The sequence below is a fragment of the Sciurus vulgaris genome, assembly GCF_902686455.1.
Source record: "Sciurus vulgaris genome assembly, chromosome: 5".
NCBI classification, from domain to species: domain Eukaryota; kingdom Metazoa; phylum Chordata; class Mammalia; order Rodentia; family Sciuridae; genus Sciurus; species Sciurus vulgaris.
Window position 1 is genome coordinate 10,225,033 of NC_136465.1, and position 19,013 is coordinate 10,244,045.

General features: G+C 36.6%; 1 protein-coding gene across 2 annotated transcripts in view; it reads right to left on the reverse strand.

Annotated features, from left to right (window-relative positions):
• The window catches only part of ADAM2 (ADAM metallopeptidase domain 2), a 68,885-nt gene that overhangs the window by 10,362 nt on the left and 39,510 nt on the right, over positions 1–19,013 (reverse strand). For both annotated transcript variants that reach the window (XM_079142266.1, XM_079142265.1), the window contains 2 exons: positions 11,299–11,404; positions 5,587–5,770 (listed from right to left, as the gene is read on the reverse strand). In XM_079142266.1, coding sequence (XP_078998392.1) covers positions 5,587–5,770; positions 11,299–11,404 — 290 coding nt within the window. The remainder of the gene's footprint in view (positions 1–5,586; positions 5,771–11,298; positions 11,405–19,013) is intronic.

Sequence of the window (19,013 nt, forward strand, 5' to 3'; positions counted from 1 at the left end):
GTGGAACCAACCTAGATGTCCTTCAATTGATGAGTGGATAAAGAAACTGTGGTATATATACAATGGAATATTATTCAGCCATAAAGAATGATAAAATTATGGCATTTGCAGGCAAACGGATGAAATTGGAGAATATCATGCTAAGTGAGATAAGCCAATCTCAAAAAACCAAAGGACAAATGATCTCGCTGATAAGCGGATAAGGACATATAATGGTGGGTGGGAGGGGTTAGTGTTAGGGTTAGGGTTAGGTTTAGGATTAGGGCTAAGGAGGGTGGTAAGAATGGAGGAAGGAAGGACTGTATAGAGGGAAAAGAGGGGTGGGAGGGGTGGAGGGGAAGGAAAAAAATAATAACAGAATGAATCAAACAACATTACCCTATGTAAATTTATGATTACACAAACGGTATGCCTTGACTCCATGTACAAACATGTATCCCATTTGTTTACAAAAAAAAAAAAAAAAAAAAAAAAAAAAAAGAGCCAGACGCAGAAAGACAGACGTTGTATGGCTCTCCTCACAAAGGGGACCTAGAATATTAAGATTCAGAGTCACAAAGTGTAATAGTGATGAACAGAGTCTGTGAAGAGAGGTTATCAGGACTCATCATTGACTGAACAGATTGGGAGGATGGGAAATCTCTAGCAACCGAGAGGTGGCAGATGTTCACGACCAATGTACCCACGTTCCTGAACCGTTAATCCAAGCAGGATCACAGTGGCAAAGTTTATGCGATGCATATTTTACCACAAAAATAGTTTGCAGATCATGTTCAGTGCTTTATAGACGAAGATAAGAGGTAAAATCACAAAACTCATAGTATGAGAATAATACATATTATCACCCACATCAGCCAAGAATGTCTTTAAGTGTAATATATTCAGTTAATCAGCCCATGAAGAAAGGGCCTTCGGAACACATTGAGAGCTTTTCCATTACTGATAGGTCAGGAGGTAAAGCAGAGAATTTATAGAAAACATACAATGAAGGGATTAGCAGAATGGAGAGCCCAGAGATAAACCTGAATTTGGACAAAGCCATAAAGAAGACACAATGAGGAAAGAACAGTGTCTTCGGTAAGTGGTGCTAGGGAAAAAACGTCCACATGCAAAAGAATCAACATACACAAAAACGAGCTCAAGATGAACTAAAAACCTGAACGTGAGATCTGAAACTGTAAAACTCCCTGAAGAAGGAAGACTTCCTGGGTGTTGGCTCGGTCATGAGCTTTGAATATCACATCAAAAGTACAGCAGCAATAGCAAAGCCAAACAAGTGACACGGAAGAGCTTCTGCAAAGCAGAGGACACAATCGACAAAACGGAAAGGCAGCCTAGGGACTGAGAGGAAAGAATTTGCAAGCCGTATATCTTATAAAAGGTTAATGTCCAAAATATGTAAGGAACTCATACAACTCAGTTGATTGAAATGGGCAGAGGACACAAATAGACATTTCATGAAGAAGACATAAAAATGGCCAACAGGTACGTGTGGAAAGTTCTTGGCATCTCTATCATCAGCCAGATGCAACATGAAACCACAATGACACATCAGCTCACTAGTTAGGATGCTCATCATCAGAAGACAAAAGAAATATGTTGGTAAGGATGAGTACAAAGGGGAAGGCTTATACCTTGTTGGTGGGAATGTGAACTAACAACAATGGAAAACTGTATGGAGATCCTTCAAAACACCGAAAATAGAACTGCCACGTGAATCAGCAACCCGCCCCCCCCACAGAACACACACCCACAGGAAGGGAGATCAGCACTCCTGTTCGTTGCTGCCTGAGTCACAACAGACAACACACAAAAGCAAACTGATAGTCTATCAACAGATTCTAAATGTTATCAAATCATTTCTGTCTGGTTTGATTGGATTCATCTTGTGTTTTATTCATAGTTAACCCCTTTGATTTTTTTTTTTTTAAGTTTTTTAAGGCTGATAACACACAGCTTTGATAGGCATCATTTGATGTGTTTCCCTTGGAAAACAAAATTATGGTATTTATCACCTTCTATGTATCTATCTACAAAATGGAATTATTATTCAGCCTTAAAAAAGAAATACATCAATACATGGATGAACTGGTAGGACACTGTGCTAAGTGAAATAAGGAAGACACAAAGGACAATACTACAAGATGTCACTTATGTGTGGGATTAAACAAAAGTCACATACATGGAAATGGATGGCAAGGTGGGGGCGAGGAGGAGGAAATGGGGAGAATGTGCAGTTATGTAGGATTTGTTTAGCACTCTAATGAACAGCACAAGGATTGTTGTTATATCATGTCCTGAAAATTTACTAAAAGAGCAGACTTTAGGTGCTCTTACCACACACACACACACACACAGACACACACACACACACATACACACATAACTTTATTTCTAGTAATCATTTCACTAGGTACATGTATATCACCCGTCATGTTGCACAACTTAAATATAGGCGATAAAATTTTTAAATAAAAGTTGGAAATAAACATAAAGGGATTAACTGTGACTAAAACACAGGATGAATCAACCCAGATAGCAATTATTTCATAATATAGAAACTATATATAAAACTATTTCATAGTACTATGAAATAGTATCCATAATGATAATTTACTTTTCACAATAAGAAAATATTTTTACAAAACATATAAATGTCACAGAATACATTTTCAATTAAAAATCTATTATTTGCAGACTAATAAATAATGGGACCTTCTCTGGGGACACAGTGGCAAATGCCATACACGTTTGACCTTTAATATTGATCCCAGCTGGGGTTCTCTGTAACTAAGCTGGTGTGGTGTTTCAGATCAGCCAGGCCACCTCCAACCTCAGCTTCGATTCTGTCAGCAGCATGACCTACCAATCTGTGTACATCCTGGTGGCTCTGTTCTTTTGGCTGGGTGCACAGATGGTTCATACTTTAAAAATCTGAAACCAGTTAGTTACTCTTTCCCATTCTTGATGGCAATTTTTAGAGGCAAATAAAAATCACTTGGCCCCCATTTGAAGGTATTTTCATATTCTTAAGCTGTTAAATTTCTAGGTTGAGGGAGGAAAAAAAAAAAGCCCCAAGTGTCAAGGTGCTCTGAACTGTCATCGTTTCTGGGGTCGGGGGCAACATCTTGCTCCTCATGGGTTTCCTGGGGGGGACAGCCAGCCAGCGTGGGGCTCCAGATCATGGGAAGGAAGGCAAGCCGGGGACCTTTCTAGCTCTCACCCTGTTCCTCTGTGGCTTCTTCGCTTGCTCCCTTCCATTCACGTGTGGACACTTCCCACCCTGGTCTGCCTCAAAAAGCTTTTTTCTGTGAGAGCATTATAGGTAGACACAGCAGTTGGGGGTGTCCATGCGTGGGCTTTGATCTCAGTTCACAGTGTGTGTTCCCCCTTTCTTCTCTCCCCTCCTCCCTCCTCCTACTCTCCTTCCTCTATTCCACTGGTTGGTCTTTCACCCATCTATTTATTTTTGATCGATGCTTTCTGCATATTCATAAAGGTGGTCTATTTACATATGTGCGTGCAGCATGATTTTCAAAAGTCGGTTCCACGTTGCCTCCCCTTTCCAGCCCTACCTCCTCCCTCTCTCTTCTCCAGAAGGAGAATCAACTCCTGCATCCTTGTGATATCTGGCCCTCCCTTTCTTCTTTCCCCTGTTTGGTTCCAGCTTTCCCATGTGAGAGAAAACATTTGACCCTTGATCCTTAGCAGGACGTTCTCCACTTGCATCCATTTACCATCAAATACCATGATTTTGTTCTTCATGGCATTGTGAACTCCGTTGTGTTTATTCACCACAATTTCTTAATCTGCTCATCTATTGACGGGCAGCTCAGTTTGTTCCATAATTTGGCTACTGTGAATTGTGATTCTATAAACAGTGAGGTGGCTGTGTTGCTATTGTATGTTGATTTTAGTTCTTTTGGAAGAATACCAAGGCGTGGGAGAGCTGGTTGGTATGGTGGTTCCCTTCCTAGTTTTTCTTCAAAATATTTTATTGGGTATCTGTGCTTAGTTCTGCAGATCAAACATTTTCATATCATGATTTATGCTTATAACTTTGTTTTTGAAGTTTCAGATCCTTTAAATACACATCTCTTCAGATCCTTTGTTAGATTTCTTGTAGGAATAACCACAAAGGAAGTGGTAATGTTCATAATAATTTTTACACTTACTCACTAGTACCCAATATCTCTTACTGTTTCTTGGCTGACAAAAGGAGTTTAAAAGTTTCTCATGCATTCATTCTAATCCAAATGAACATTCACATATGAGCTATTACAAAAACAGTGACACTCTAATTTGCAGACTACATAAAAATTATTAAAGTACTCAAGGTGTACTAGTTGACCATCATTCACGAATGGATAGGAAAGACATGATATTTTTGCTCCTCCTAACTCATGTAGCATGTGTTAAGCTGTCTAGAAATAATGGAGCATTTACAACTAAAGATAGTCTTGGGTATTAATTTGATAAATATTTTTTCAAAGTAAATTCCATGAAAGCAAAGGTGCCACAAAGCCTTACAAATGATCTAGATTTTGCGTGAGTACCAGTGTTAACCTTGTTTTCCTTTTGTGTATGTTTTCTCCTTTCCAAATTTCTAAGCAAATATCAGTAAAGTTAGGTTGTGTTTGTATGGGATATATTTCCTTAACTGCATGATGAAAAGACCTGTTTTAAATAAGTGTACATTCAATGACAATTAAGATGTGAAAAAATTCTTAGACTTCACTTATACTTGGTGACAACCTAAACATGGAAGGTTGCTTTCTTTTTCTTACTGTTCACTCACAAAAATATCTTTCAGCTCCCAAGTATATTTTGAATTTCTCTCTGTTGTTCAACAAGTAGTTTACTATATTCTGTTACTAACTGAACAGAGAGGCTTTATGATTTAAAGTTTGGAGATGATACTAATCTGAACTTGAACCTCCTTCTGTACCTATGTGTATGCATGGAAGTATTAAATATTTCACAAAGTGGAAAAGTCGTGGAAAACAAGAAATGTTGACACAGCCCATATGTCTGATAATATTGAGTGATAAAATATCAAAAGCAGATGAACCAATGGAATGTTTTAGGAAAACACCAAGATATACTAGAGAAATAGTCTATATCTGTATGTATGTGTGTAGAAAGAGTGAAAGGCTCGTGAGAATGGAAAGCATAATCATATTTCAGGTATGTGACTTGGATTGATGTTTGCTTTACTCTACAAATTGTTTCATCATCTCAATGGACATGTATTATTTTAACAACTATTTAAAATTCATGATATCACAAGATGATTTCTGAGATCAGAAGTGCTCTGTAACATGAGACAATTTAATGAAAAGCAGCAAATGAACAGTGTGATTCTTAATTCAGTGACTAGGCACCGCCTCCATAGGAAAAGCACAAAAGAGGTGATGAAATATTTATAGAGATATCACCTATGCATGATGATAGATGGCAGCATCTTTTCTTATCTTCTAAATTTCTATTTTGACTGCACGCTTCAATTATGAGGAAAAATGCTAAATATCTATCATATAACATTAAAAAGTTCAGGAAGTTACTTAGGAAGAAAATAATACCTACCTTACTTGGACCACAAACAGTTCCATCCTTTACCCACATCGCATTAGTATCTGAATGAGCCTGGGTGTATTCCAAAGAAACGCAGATGTGTCCACTTACGTTGGCATAAACGGTAATGGCTTCTTTCATTTGAAGTATATGCTCACCTTTATGTTGACATATTAATTTTCCACACTTCCGATCCCTAGAATTTATCCACAAATGAAACACGTTAACTTTCATAGAGAAATATTTGAATATCATTTCCAAAGCAAATAGATTTAAATAATTCAAGATCTGCACAAGGATGCAGGCAATGATTAATTTTGAAACACCAAAAAATAAAATGCCAAAATCATGAGTTCATTTTAACAATATGGATAAGAAACATTTGAAAAAACAAATCCACCAGGCAAAATAAAAGCTCTCAACAAACCAGGACTAGCAGGGAACTTCCTCAACCAGATAAGGAATAAAGAGTATCTACAAAAGCTCTGTAGCCGACAATGAACTTAAGAATGAAAGGCTGGATATTTCCACATAAAATCAGAATGAGAAAGTATATCCTCTTTATCTACTTAAAAGTAAACATTTTAATGGAGATTTAGTTAGTGCAATCAAGTCAGAAAGATACTGACGGCATACCAATTGGAAAAGAATGTGTGATTACAATTTGACTTGTAGATGATATGGTACCTGGCATAGATGCTAAGAAACACACACAGGAAAAAAAGTTTGGGAAGATCACACAATGCCAAAGATCAAGATTAATATAAAGGAGCTAAAGGAAGTCTAACAGAGAAGAAGAAGAAGGGAAGAGAAGATGGACAAAGGGAGGGAAAAGGGAGGGATCTTGAACTGAATCAATTTCCATGCCTGATGAGTTTATTGGGATGAACCCAACTACTATGTATAATTGTAAAGCTCTAATAAAGAAAGATTAACATAAATAGTCATTTGTTGGGCAAAGGAAATGAACAGGCACCTCACAGAAGAAGAAATACGAATGATCAACGAATACATGAAAAAATGTTAATATCTCTAGCAGTTAGAGAAATGCAAATCAAAACTACACTGAGACGCCATTCACTCCAGTCAGAATGATCAAGAATACAAGTAACAATAAATATTGAAATGGATGTGTGGAAAAAGGTACACTCATACATTGCTAGTGGGACTGCAAATTGGTGCAACCACTCTGAAAAGCAGTATGGAGATTTGTCAAAAAACTGACATTGGAACCACCATTTGACCCAGTTATCCCATTCCTTGACATATACCTAAAGGACTGAAAATCAGCATACTACAGAGACGCAGCCACATCAATGTTCATAGCAGCTCAAGTCACAATAGCTAAACTATGGAACTGACCTTGATGCCCTTCAACAGATGAATGGATAAAGAAAATGTGGTACATATGCCCAGTGGAATATTAGTCAACCATAAAGAAGAATGAAACTATGGCATTTGCTTGTAAATGGATGGAACTGGACACTATCATGTACAACTACAAGAATAGAATCCCAAAAGAGCAAATTATACTCCACGTATGTATAATCTGTCATCTACATCTAAAAGGAGTAAATAGAAAATTAAACAGTAATAAAAACCATCATTTGTTATTTTATTATGATTATTACAGACCAGCAACAATGTGAAAATGAAATTTAGAAAACTACTGAGTTCACAATAGCCTCAAAAATACAGTATTTAGTCAAAGGAAGAGGTCCCTTGCATGCAGAATCTAGTAAACTAGCAGAAAAAAATTAAAGACTAAAATAAATTAAGAGACATTCTAAATTTATTACTGGGAAAATTCAACAGTCCTAAGATGACAATTCATGAACCCTCCCTAACCACTAACCCTTACCACTAACACACACAAAACAGATGAAATCTGAATAGAGGGTGTAATTTGCCAATGCTCAATTTCCTGATTTTGCTATTGTACTACAGATTGTTATGTCACATCAGATGTTGCCAGGTGGAAACCAGTGGAAAGGTATAAGGAAGCCTCTCCATTACCTCTGCATTGATATCTGCAACTGTGAACCTACAATTACTTCAGAATAGAAAGATGCAAAGTAAAGGGATGAAGTCCAAACCTGTGAAATCAGCTTTATGAGGACCTGACACTTAGTTGTGTTGCAACAAAAAAAATCAGATTGATACGAAGAAGGAAGGAAGAGTATCATCAGTCCATTGTAGCTAGGGTCAAAAAGGGTCGTTTTCTGTTTCGAGGTGCATGGATAAAATGTTGCATAATGGAATCTAGAAATGTGGACATTTTGGATAGAAAGCTAGATTTTAAACAATTAAAAACAGGAAGAAAAAGCTCTCTTCAAACACATCAATTGAAGTTTTTTTCAACTGCCAAAAATTTGCCAAGCATGAATATAGCATCTGTTTCTCTTTTATTTTAAAATTGAATTTTTAAGGATTAAAGTCACATGAAGGAATTAAAATGTCTTTTGATACAGTAGGGATATGTTTGTTTATACAAATGCTATGTGTCACTTGTGGTATTAAGTCCTAGAGACGGAATGTGAGTACCTGCTTGAGTACATGCTATACCATGTCATTTTTGTTGGGCCTGTGTATTCTGTTTGGCATCTTACAAGCCACCACGAGGCCACTGCTACTGCAGAGGACACAACAAACCATCCTCTGGTGAGGGGGTCAGGGAAGACGTACCCTAACCCAGTGACATCCCAGGTTGTCTTCATGAACCACTAATCTGGGCTGGGGCAGTAGTTCAGTGGCAAAGCGCTTGCCTAGGTTCTATGAGTCCCCCCAGGCTCAATCCCCAGGACTGCAAAAGTAAATAAATAGAAAAAGTAAACAAATAGATAAGATGACCTCCTAAGCAGCAACAGCTCAGCCATCCTGGATATGTTGGAGCAATTTGCTGTGGCCGGACAACTTTTGTCTTTGGCCCACAGAGGGAAGTGACAAGGATCAAAGCAGCCCCTAGTATTCAGGCAAAGGCTGGATGTTATCAGCAGGGCCGCTAAGAAAGTAGATAAAAGCTGCCCTGCACTTGGGGTGTCTGCAGGCTGAGCATAGGTAATCTCAGAGAACCCCAGTGTTAAGCAAAGTCACCCTGGGACCAGGAAAGATCAAGAAAAAGGCACGCATACTCCACAAATCATGTCTGAACACACAGAAAATCTGCAAACAAGAAGCACATACTCATGGAATTACCTCCACTTCTTGGAAACACCCATTTTAGAGTAAAGATCCACTTCCCGACACTCTCCTATAGACCACCTGACACAAGCACAACCTGCCGGTGAGCCTGTAAAACGCTGAAGCTGAGAGGCTCGGCCTCCTGTTGTGTGCATCTGTGCTCCTGCAGTGTGCAGTGTGCTCCTGGTGGTCTTTGCCTGGAAGGCATTGCCATAAGGTGAAATTGTCTGAATCACACAGAATGTGCATGTTTACGCATGCTCACACACACACTCACACTCTGAGCACGAAAGGATTGCATGAGTTGAGCCTCAAGACAGGAACTGCATAACAAGGTATTTTGTAGATAAGACTTTTTAAAAAAATTCATGCAAGCACATTCAATTTCCTTATCTTCAATAATCAGAGGACGGAATTAGCAGATGGGTCTACTATCAATTAGGATACTGGATATGTGTACACTACGAACTGCACAGAAGCTTCCCCCTAAACAGTAAAGCATGATCGAATGAAACATTGCCATTATGTATTATTAAAGAGAAAATTATTAGACATGAACTACGTGAACTAAGGAAAATGAACTAAACAAAAAGTAACATAGACAAGGGGCAAATAAACCATGAGATACCTAATAACAACATCACCCAGATACTGCAATTAGCAAAGAGGCATTTTAAAGACAGCTAAGGTAAGACCAATTGTGCTACAAAGGAACTGCAGTTATAATAGCTAGAAGATGCCCTTTCATCAGAGTATGCTTGAGCAACCATCAAACCAATGTCAGGGTATCCTGGGCTTGAGCATATGAGAGAGCACCTTCTGAATATACGAAGAGGCGTGCTATAGTTTTTGATTGAAATTAGAGTTATTAACGTAAGTTCAAGACTTAAAAACGTTTAAATAAGTGGATAATATGTATTTTCTAGTTCTGCTGACTGAGAGGGTTAGAAGTAACATGAAGCAGAAGGTCTGAGCACACCTGGTTCCCAGGTGTTTATTTTCTGAGTATTGTCCTCTGTTAGAAGGAACCTGGGTTCCTTGGACAAGCCGCTGTGTGCAGAGCAGGGAGGAAGAGGTAGAAGAGGAGCCCCCAGCATCTGTTCTTGCGTGAGCTAGAAAAATTGAAAAGTTCTGAAAGAATCATGTAAACTTGGTAGATACAGTCATCAACTGAAAGGGGTTCTCACGAGTCAAACTTAGATGATCATTTGAGAAAATATCAAAATACTGATAGTAATGGTATTCCATTGAAAAAAATGATAATTACTGACTCAGAGTACCTGGATAAGGAAATGCACAAATTTAAAAGTAGAGAAGTGGACTGTTTTTTTCCTGCAGTACATTTGTAGCTATACAAAGCAAAATCAAAAATTGATTTAAAAATTCATCAATGAATTTTAAATAGGTGGATCAAAGTCTGAAGAGAAATAGAATATGCCCACTCCATTCAACTCCCCCTCAAATTACATTTTAAGAACAAAGAGAAAATTAGAACATTACAATTGGGAGACTTAAAAAAATAACTCTATCAAACCATTTAACCTGAAATTTCCAATATTGAAGGAAAACTGTATGTGCTTGTAAAAAAAATTGCATTTGAGGGTACAACATTACTTTGGTTGTAAACAGATCAAAATGAAAACTTATGTACAATTTTGAAAAATATAAAACAAATTCAAATTGAGGGAAAATTCTAAAAAATAATTAGTGTTTAGAAAACACTAATTATTTAGTGTTTTAAACACTGTAGTATTTTAAAAAAGCAAACACCTAAGGAAAGGAAACAGAAGAAATGTTCCAGATTAAATAAGTGAAAGTACATTTGAATAGATGCAAATACCTGACCTTTGCATTTGTTCCTGAGCAAGGAAAAAGAGCGATATGGAAATTATTGAAAAAAACTAATGAAATTTTAATATGACTCATGTTTTATAGCTGCAGTAGAATTTATTCACAGGAAAGACAGGCTGATTGATTTATAGGTCACGAAGCACAATCTTCAACTTCCACTCAAGTGATACAGAGAAATTATGAATAGAGGAGAGAAGAGTCATAAAAAGAAGAGATAAAACAAATCAGTAAAATGCTAACTCCTGGTAAGTCTCATCAAAGGGGATATGGGGGTCCTTTGTGCTGTTAGTGCCTGAGGTCACACAAATGGGTCAACAGTGAGGTGACAATTTAAAGTCAAGAAGTCTGGTGATAGAGTGTGTGTCTGTTCTTTAGCACTGTACTTTCTAGATAGTAAAAAATTCACATATTTCCATTTCAACCCTAGCAGTATCATAATCCTTTGTAAAACTAAGGAGATGGCATGCAAAATAAAAAAATAATTACTAATGGGCAATTAATGTGCCTTTTATGTAAACAAAACCCTATGTGTGAGAGAGAAAAGCTGCGTATTTCTGCATCTATGACATTTATTGCTTCATGAAACATGGTCTTCATGGTTAGGTGATATATTGCTTATATAAAAACTTAATTGGTGACATTTTCAAATACAAGGCTATAGGGGTTCTCTGTTAGGTTTCTTATAAAGCGTACTTAGCTGCACATTCTTTGTATCCAGCATCAGTAATACCACAGTTCCCAGAAATGTCAGTTCTAGAGTTAAGTTCCTGAAAACACTCTTCAGAACCATACTCTGACCCTGAAAAAGAGTGAACTCATTCTAAGTATATTTTTAATTCTAATACTGTGTTAAAAGCTGAACTTGCTATATTACACAACGGATAATATAAACAAGGGATAGTTAGCAAGGAATATTTCAGGGACATTACAAAGTGACATCACATAATTAATTTTACAAGTAGCATACCATTCCTGAATGTATATGCACTTACGTATTAATAGCAGATCTTCCAATACTTGAAACAAAAATTGATAATTTGAAAAGAGACAAATCCACAGTTATAATTGAAGTCTTCAACATTTCTCTTTTAGTAATTTATAAAATAAAAAAATAAACCTTAACAAATTTTAACATATTGGAATTATACATATGGAACATTTTTCAGATCCTAGCACTTATACTCTTGCTTTCACAATAACAAAGCCATTTGGATTGTGAATTCTGCACTGAACCAAACAATGCTCTACCAACAGAGGCTGCCAGGTAAGGAGGGGATGGAGCTCAACAGAGAGACTCCCTAACAAGTTTGGCCAGTTTGGATCAGAGCCATGAACAAACAGAAATATATTTGTGTCAGATAAATTTCTTCGTAGTTGGGAGATTCTAAAATTGAAATCCGATAAAGATCTCCATTTCAAAAACCTCAGTAAGAAGAAAACTGGATATTTGTAAGACAGTTATTGCATTAATTGTTTCATGTAAACTGCTTCATATAAACTGCTTCCCAGTGTCTTTCCACAATTTGTGTTTCACCAGGGTTCTAATTTTGTCAATTACTTGGATCCTTTATTGATACCTCTTTCTCTGTTCCATGTCCATCCCGTCCACTCTGTTATCCCTTTTTCTTTCATTTTATCTTCTGTATTCTTTACCTTTTCCAACATTTTTCTTTCTTGCTTGCTTTCTCTTTATTTTCATATTTTTAATCTTTCTTCTAATTCAATTTGGCATACTATAACTAATACTTAATCTCTTCATGTATTCTACATTATTTCTAACCAATCCCCTTTTCTCTTTGGTTAATAGAGTCGTAGAGATTTTTGGTAATAACTCCTTTTGCATATGTTGAAACATAGTTTGTTTTTAAATTACCACTATTACTGGAATTTACTCTCTCTTTTCAAACTGCTAGTGGTGGTTGAACTTAACTCTTGATTATGCTAATCAGATGTGTGGAAGCTAAGACACACAAAGGACTTCCACATTAAAGAGGAGAAAGTCACCTCAACACATGCACAAATATAGAAAACAGGACAAGATGCCTTCAAAAGTTTATAACCCCACAGATAATGAAGTAGATGAAATCCCAAAGAATGCAAAAAGATTATTGCTGCAACGATCAATGAACTAAGAGAGAAAACACAGGATTTGAAGGAGAATTTCAATAAAGAAATGTAGGTTCTGAAAACAAAACAAACAGAAACTCAGTGTGAAAGACACAGCAAATCAAATTAAAAATTCAGTTGAAAGTCTCACCATTAGGTTAGAGCACATAGAAAACCAAATTTCAGGTCTTAAGCTCAAGGTATGTGAACTTTGACACTCAGTCAAAAACAAAGAGAAAAGGAAGAATGAAAGCATGATCAGAATATCCAAACACTCTTGGACAACATTAAGAGACCAACATGAGAATTATTGGAATTGAGGCAGTAACTGAGATACAGGCTAACGACAATGGTAACAATTTCAGTGAAATGATATAAAAATCTCCAAACCTTGGAAATGATATGGACATACACATATAGTATACATTTGGGCCTTCAAATAGAAAAGATCAAAAAAGAACCTCTCCTGACATTACAATTAAAATGCCAAATATATAGAATAAGGATAGAATTTTAAAAGCCTCAAGAGAAAATGTCAGGTGACATTTAGAGGAAGGCAATCAGAAAGACATCTGATTTTTGCAACAAAAATCCCAAAATCCAGGAGGGCTTGGAATGATTTGTTTCAAGTCCTAAAGGAAAACAACTGTGAACCAACATTGCTATAACCTGCAAAGCTATCCTTCAGAAGCAAAGAACAAATAACATTCTTCCAAGATAAGCATAAACTAAAATAATTCAAGATTTACTAAACCAGCATTATAGGGAATACTTAAAAGAAATCCTCCACACAGAAGAAATTAAAAACAAACTCCAGAGCTTGGAAAAGGATGAACATCTTTAGAAGACTAGTTAAGCAATGAGAGTTAGGACCAAGTTACACATTAGAATTAAATAAAATAGGCAGGAAATAATAAACATCTCTCTATAATAAGACTGAATGTAAATGGTTTCAACTCTCTAACTAAAAGAGAGTTTAAACTAAACATAGACTGGCAGAGTGGATTTTTAAAAAGACCCAATTATATGTTGTCTGTAAGAGACTTACCTCTTAGCAAAGACATCCACAGGTTGTAAGTGAAAGTGGGAAAAATATTCCATGCAAATAGAGCTCAGAAGAAAGCAAGAGTAGCTATACTTACATTCAACAAAGCAGACTCCAAGCCAAAATTAATTAGAAGAGATAAATAAGATCACTTCATATGGTAAAGGGAAAAATCCCACAAAAATATATAATTGTAATAAAGATTTCTTCCCCAACATTGGTGCACCTGATTACATAAGACAAATGCTATTTGAAATAAAGGTTCTGCTAGACACCAGTTCAATAGTAGCAGCTGACATCCTCTATCAACTATAACTAGTCAACCAGATATAAAATCAGAAAAGACACGTCAGACCTAAAATTTATTATAAATGAAATAAGTATAGCAGACAGCTCTAGGCTATTTCACCCCACAATAGTTGAATTAATTTTTCTCAGTTGTTCATGGAATTTTATCCAAAAGAGAACACATTTTATGTCACAAACAAGTCTTAGTGAATACAAAAAACATCCAAATAATTCCTTGCATCTTATCAGATGATAATGAAATTAGAAACAGCAAGAGAACATTTTGAAGCTCCATAAACACATGAAGATCGAACAATATACTTTGAAATGATGAATGGATCATAGAAGAAATCTGGGAGAAATTTTAAAATTCCTAGAATCAAAGGAGAATAGAGATAGAGATTGTTATTGTCCCACAAAAGCTCATGTGTAAGATAATGAAAGAAAGTTTAGAGGTGAAATCATTGATTTATGAGAGTCTTAATCTAATCAGTACTTTAATCCACTTGAATGGATTAATTGACTGGTACCTTGAGGTAGGTAGGGTATGGTTGGAGGCAGGCCTTTTGGGTTTATATTTTGTTTCTGGTGAACTGAGCTTAGTCTTTTTTTCTACCTTGTCATGTTTTGGGCTCTATTCCTCTGCCACACACTTCTGCCATGATGTTCTGCCTCACCTTGGGCACAGAGAAATGGAGTTGGCCATCTCTGTGGAGACCTCGGAAACTGGGTGAGCTCTAAATAAACTTTCCCTTCTCTAAAGTTGTTCTTGTCAGATAACAGTGATGAAAATGCTGATTAAAACAGGAAATAGAACATATCAGAATCTCTGCATCATTATGAAGAGGGTTCTAAGAGAAAATTTTGTAGTTATGAGTGCCTACATTTAAAAAAATCAGAAAGACCCCAAATAAACAACCTAAAGATGCATCTCAAGATGAATCCTAGAAAAACAAAAATAAACCAAAATGAGAACAAGGAAGGAAATAATTAAAATCAAAGCTGAAATTAACAAAATAGAGAATAAAAAAACAATACAAAGGATCAATGTTACAAATGTTACAAAGTGTTGGTTCTTTGAAAAGATAAAAAATATTGGCAAACTGTTAACTAAGCTAACAAAAAAAAGATGCAGAAAGATTATTAGGGATTATTTTGAAAACATATTCCAATAAATTGGAAAATCTAGAAAAAATGAGCACATTTCTAGACACATAAGACATACAAAAAATGAACCAAGAGGATATAAAAAAATAAACAATGAGATTGAAGCAATAATACAGAGCCTTCCAACAAAGGAAAGACCGGGACCAGATGGATTCTCAACTGAATTATACCAGACTTTTAAAGAAAAAGATTAATACTAATGTTCCTCAGATTACTCCATGAACTATAAAGAGGTAGAACACTTCCAAATTCATTCTTCAACGTCAGTCTCACCCTGACACCAAAACCAGATAAGGATATGTCACGTAAGGAAAACTATGAACCAACATTGCTAATGAACATAGATGCAAAAATCCTTAATAATATATTAGCAATTTGTATTTAAAAAAACCCATGAAGAAGACCGTACATCATGCTTAAGTTTGTTTCACTCCAGGGATGCAAGGATGATTCAATATACACAAGTCAATAAATGTAATTCAACACATAAATAAAGGACAAAAATCACAAGATCATCTCAATGAATGCAAAAAAAAAAAAAAAGACTTTGACAAAATTCAGCATCAATTCATGGTAAAAACACTGAGGAAAGTAGGGATATTTATGACAAACCCAAAGCCAGCCTCCTAGCAAATGGTGGAAAACTGAGAGCATTTCCTTTGAAATCGGGAACAAGTCAAGATGTCTACTCTCACTCCTCCTATTCAAAAGACTACTTGAAATTTTAGTTTGAGCAACTAGTCAAGAGAAGTGTTTAACTTAGATTTTTTGCATTGCTGTGACCAAAATACCTTACAAGAGTGGCTGGGGAGATAGCTCAGTCGGTAGAGTGCTTGCCTTATAAGCATAAGGCCCTGGGTTCGATCCCCAGCACTGCAAAAAAACAAAAACAAAAACAAAATACCTTAAAAGAACATCTTAGGTGGAAAAGTTTTTTTGGGGCTCATGGTTTCTGAGGTTTCAGCCCAACTCCATTACTCTGAGTCCAAGGTGAGGCAGACAACGTGGGAAAAAGGGCCCAGCGGAGGAAAGCTGCTTAGCTCATGGCAGGTTCACAAAGGAGAGAGGGATGAAGAGATGGGGGCAGAGTGGGGCACAGCCACAAGGAAGATGAGCCTTCCCAGGATATGGCTCCAGTGATCTACCTCCTCCAGTCATGCTCCACCTGCCTTCAGGTATCATCTAGTCCATTCAAACAGGAGCAGCTCCATTAACTTACAGCTCTCATGAGTCAACCATTTTTCCTCTGAATGGTCCTTCAGTAACACAGGAGATTTGGGAGGATACCTCCTATCAAAACAAGGGTGTAAAAGGGATACGAAGAGGAATTACCACTGATTACAGATGATCTAACCCTATCCATAAAATATACAAAAAGTTCTACTGGAAGAGAGTTATTAGAGCTGATAAAAAATACTCAGCAAAGTCACAGGCAACAAAGTCAACATACAAAAATTAATATCTTTTCTATACACAAGAAACCCCTGAAAATGAAACCAGGAAAATAATTTCAAGCACAACAGTCTCAAAACACACACACTCATCTACCCCGCACTCCACAAAAACAATAAAAATAAATGTAGGAATAAATCTAATCAAGGAGGTTAAAGATCTCTACGATGAAAATTATAGAACACTGAAGAAGGAAACTGAAGAAGGTACTAGAAAGTAGAAAGATCTCACAGGTTCTTGGATAGGTAGAATGAATCTTGTTAAAATGATCCTATTACCAAAAGCGATTTGAAGATTTAATGTAATTCCCATCAAAACACCAATGAAATTCTTCACAGAACTAGAAAAACATTCCTAAAATTCAGTAGAATAAGAGATCCGGAATAGTCAAAGTTATTCTGAGTGAAAAGAGAAATGCTGGAAGCATTATACTATACTATAAATACTACAAATTATACTATAGAGGTAATAATAACAAAAATTGCATGGTGCTGACATAAAGACAGATATGAAGACCAATGGAGTAGAAAAGAACAGAAGGCACAGAGTCACACCCACACAGGTACCTTGACAAGAGTGCCAAAAACATGTTGGAGAGAACACAGCCTTTTAAACAAATGGTGCTGGAAAAACTGGAGACCCACCAACAGAAGAATGAAAGCAGTCCCCTATTTTTTACCCTGCACCAAAGTCAACTCCAAGTGGTTCGAAGGCCTAGGAACTCAGTCAGACACTTTGCCATTGCTAGAGGAAAATACAGGGCCAACACTCCAACGTGGACGCACAGGCAATAACTTCCTCAGTAGAGCTCTGAAAGTTCAGGAAGCAACACCGAGAATGAAATGCAATGGCATCAAATTAAAAAGCTCCTGCAGAGCAAAGGAAAGAAGAACATAAATAAAGGGAAAACAGAACAGGAGCAAGTGTTTGCCAACTCCAACAGGGAATTAATACCTGGAGTATGTAAAGAACTCCAAAAATGAACACCAAAAAGCAAATAACCCTATCAACAAATGGAAAAACGAACTAAACAGTCATTTCTTAAAAAAAAAAAAAAAAAAAAAGAAATAAATAAATAAGAAATACACATTAAGAAATACAAATGGCCAACAAATATCTGAAAAAAATGTTCAACATCTCTAGCAACCAGGGAAACACAAATCAAAACCACATTCGGATTTCATTTCACTCCAGTTAAAACTACAAGCAGTAAGAAAAATAATGATAAAGGGTGGTGGAGAAAACACTCAGACTTATTGGTGGGACTGTGAATTAATGCAACCACTCTGGAAAGTAGTATGAAGATTCCTCAAAAGACTAGGAATAGATCCACATATGACCCCGTTATCCTACTTCTTAGTATTTATCCAAAAAAACTTAGCTCAGCCTATTATAGTGATACAGGAACATCAGTGGGTATAGCAGTCTGATTCACAATAGCCAAGTTATGGAGCCAGTTCAGGTGCCTGTCAACAGATGAGTGAATAAAGAAAATGTGGTATTCATACGCAATGGAATTTTACTCAGCTGTAAAGAAGAATGAAATGATGACATTTTCTGGTAAGTGGATGGAAATGGAGTCTAGAAGGCTACGTGAAATAAGCCAGGCTCAGAAAGCTAAGGGTCAAATGTTTCCTCTCATACGCAGAAGCGAGAGCGATGTAAGGGAAAAGAAGGGAGTGGGCAGACCACTTGTGAAGAGAGGGGAGATCAGTGGAGTAGAGGAAGTGGACGGCAGGGAGGGAGGAGGGGCAGGACGGGAGGATCGCGGAACCAAGGCGGCAAAATCATGCTGCGCGCACATGTGAATACGCACCATGCATTCCATCTTTATGCATAGCTATGAAACACCAGTTAAAAAGCAAATAAGCACAAGGAAGACCAGTAGAGCCCAAGAAGGGAGATAGGGAGGGGGAGCGGGTGATTAAAGAAGGGCTGGGGACTGAAATGGAGCAGTCATATTCCATGCATATGTGATTATTTCAAAATGACCCCCGCTACATACATGATATATAACTGCATATATATAACTATATATATTATAACTATATATAATATACACTAATATATATATGTATATATATGATGCACTCATAAAGACGTTTTAAAAAGAAAAAAACAAAACAAAACAAATGAATGGCTTCCTAGCCTACTGACAGGGGCCCTTCTAAATAAAACAAAAGGTTTTAGAGAAAGACTAAAATTTTTGACAGGCAAGATTTCTTTCCCTTTTAGCCTTTGTTCATCATCTTGAGACTGTAGGGGAATTTCAAATATCTTTGTAATGTTTTTGACCTGACTAAGTTTCTGAGCATCTTTGGAGTTCCACAGATGCAGTATGGAAAGTGCG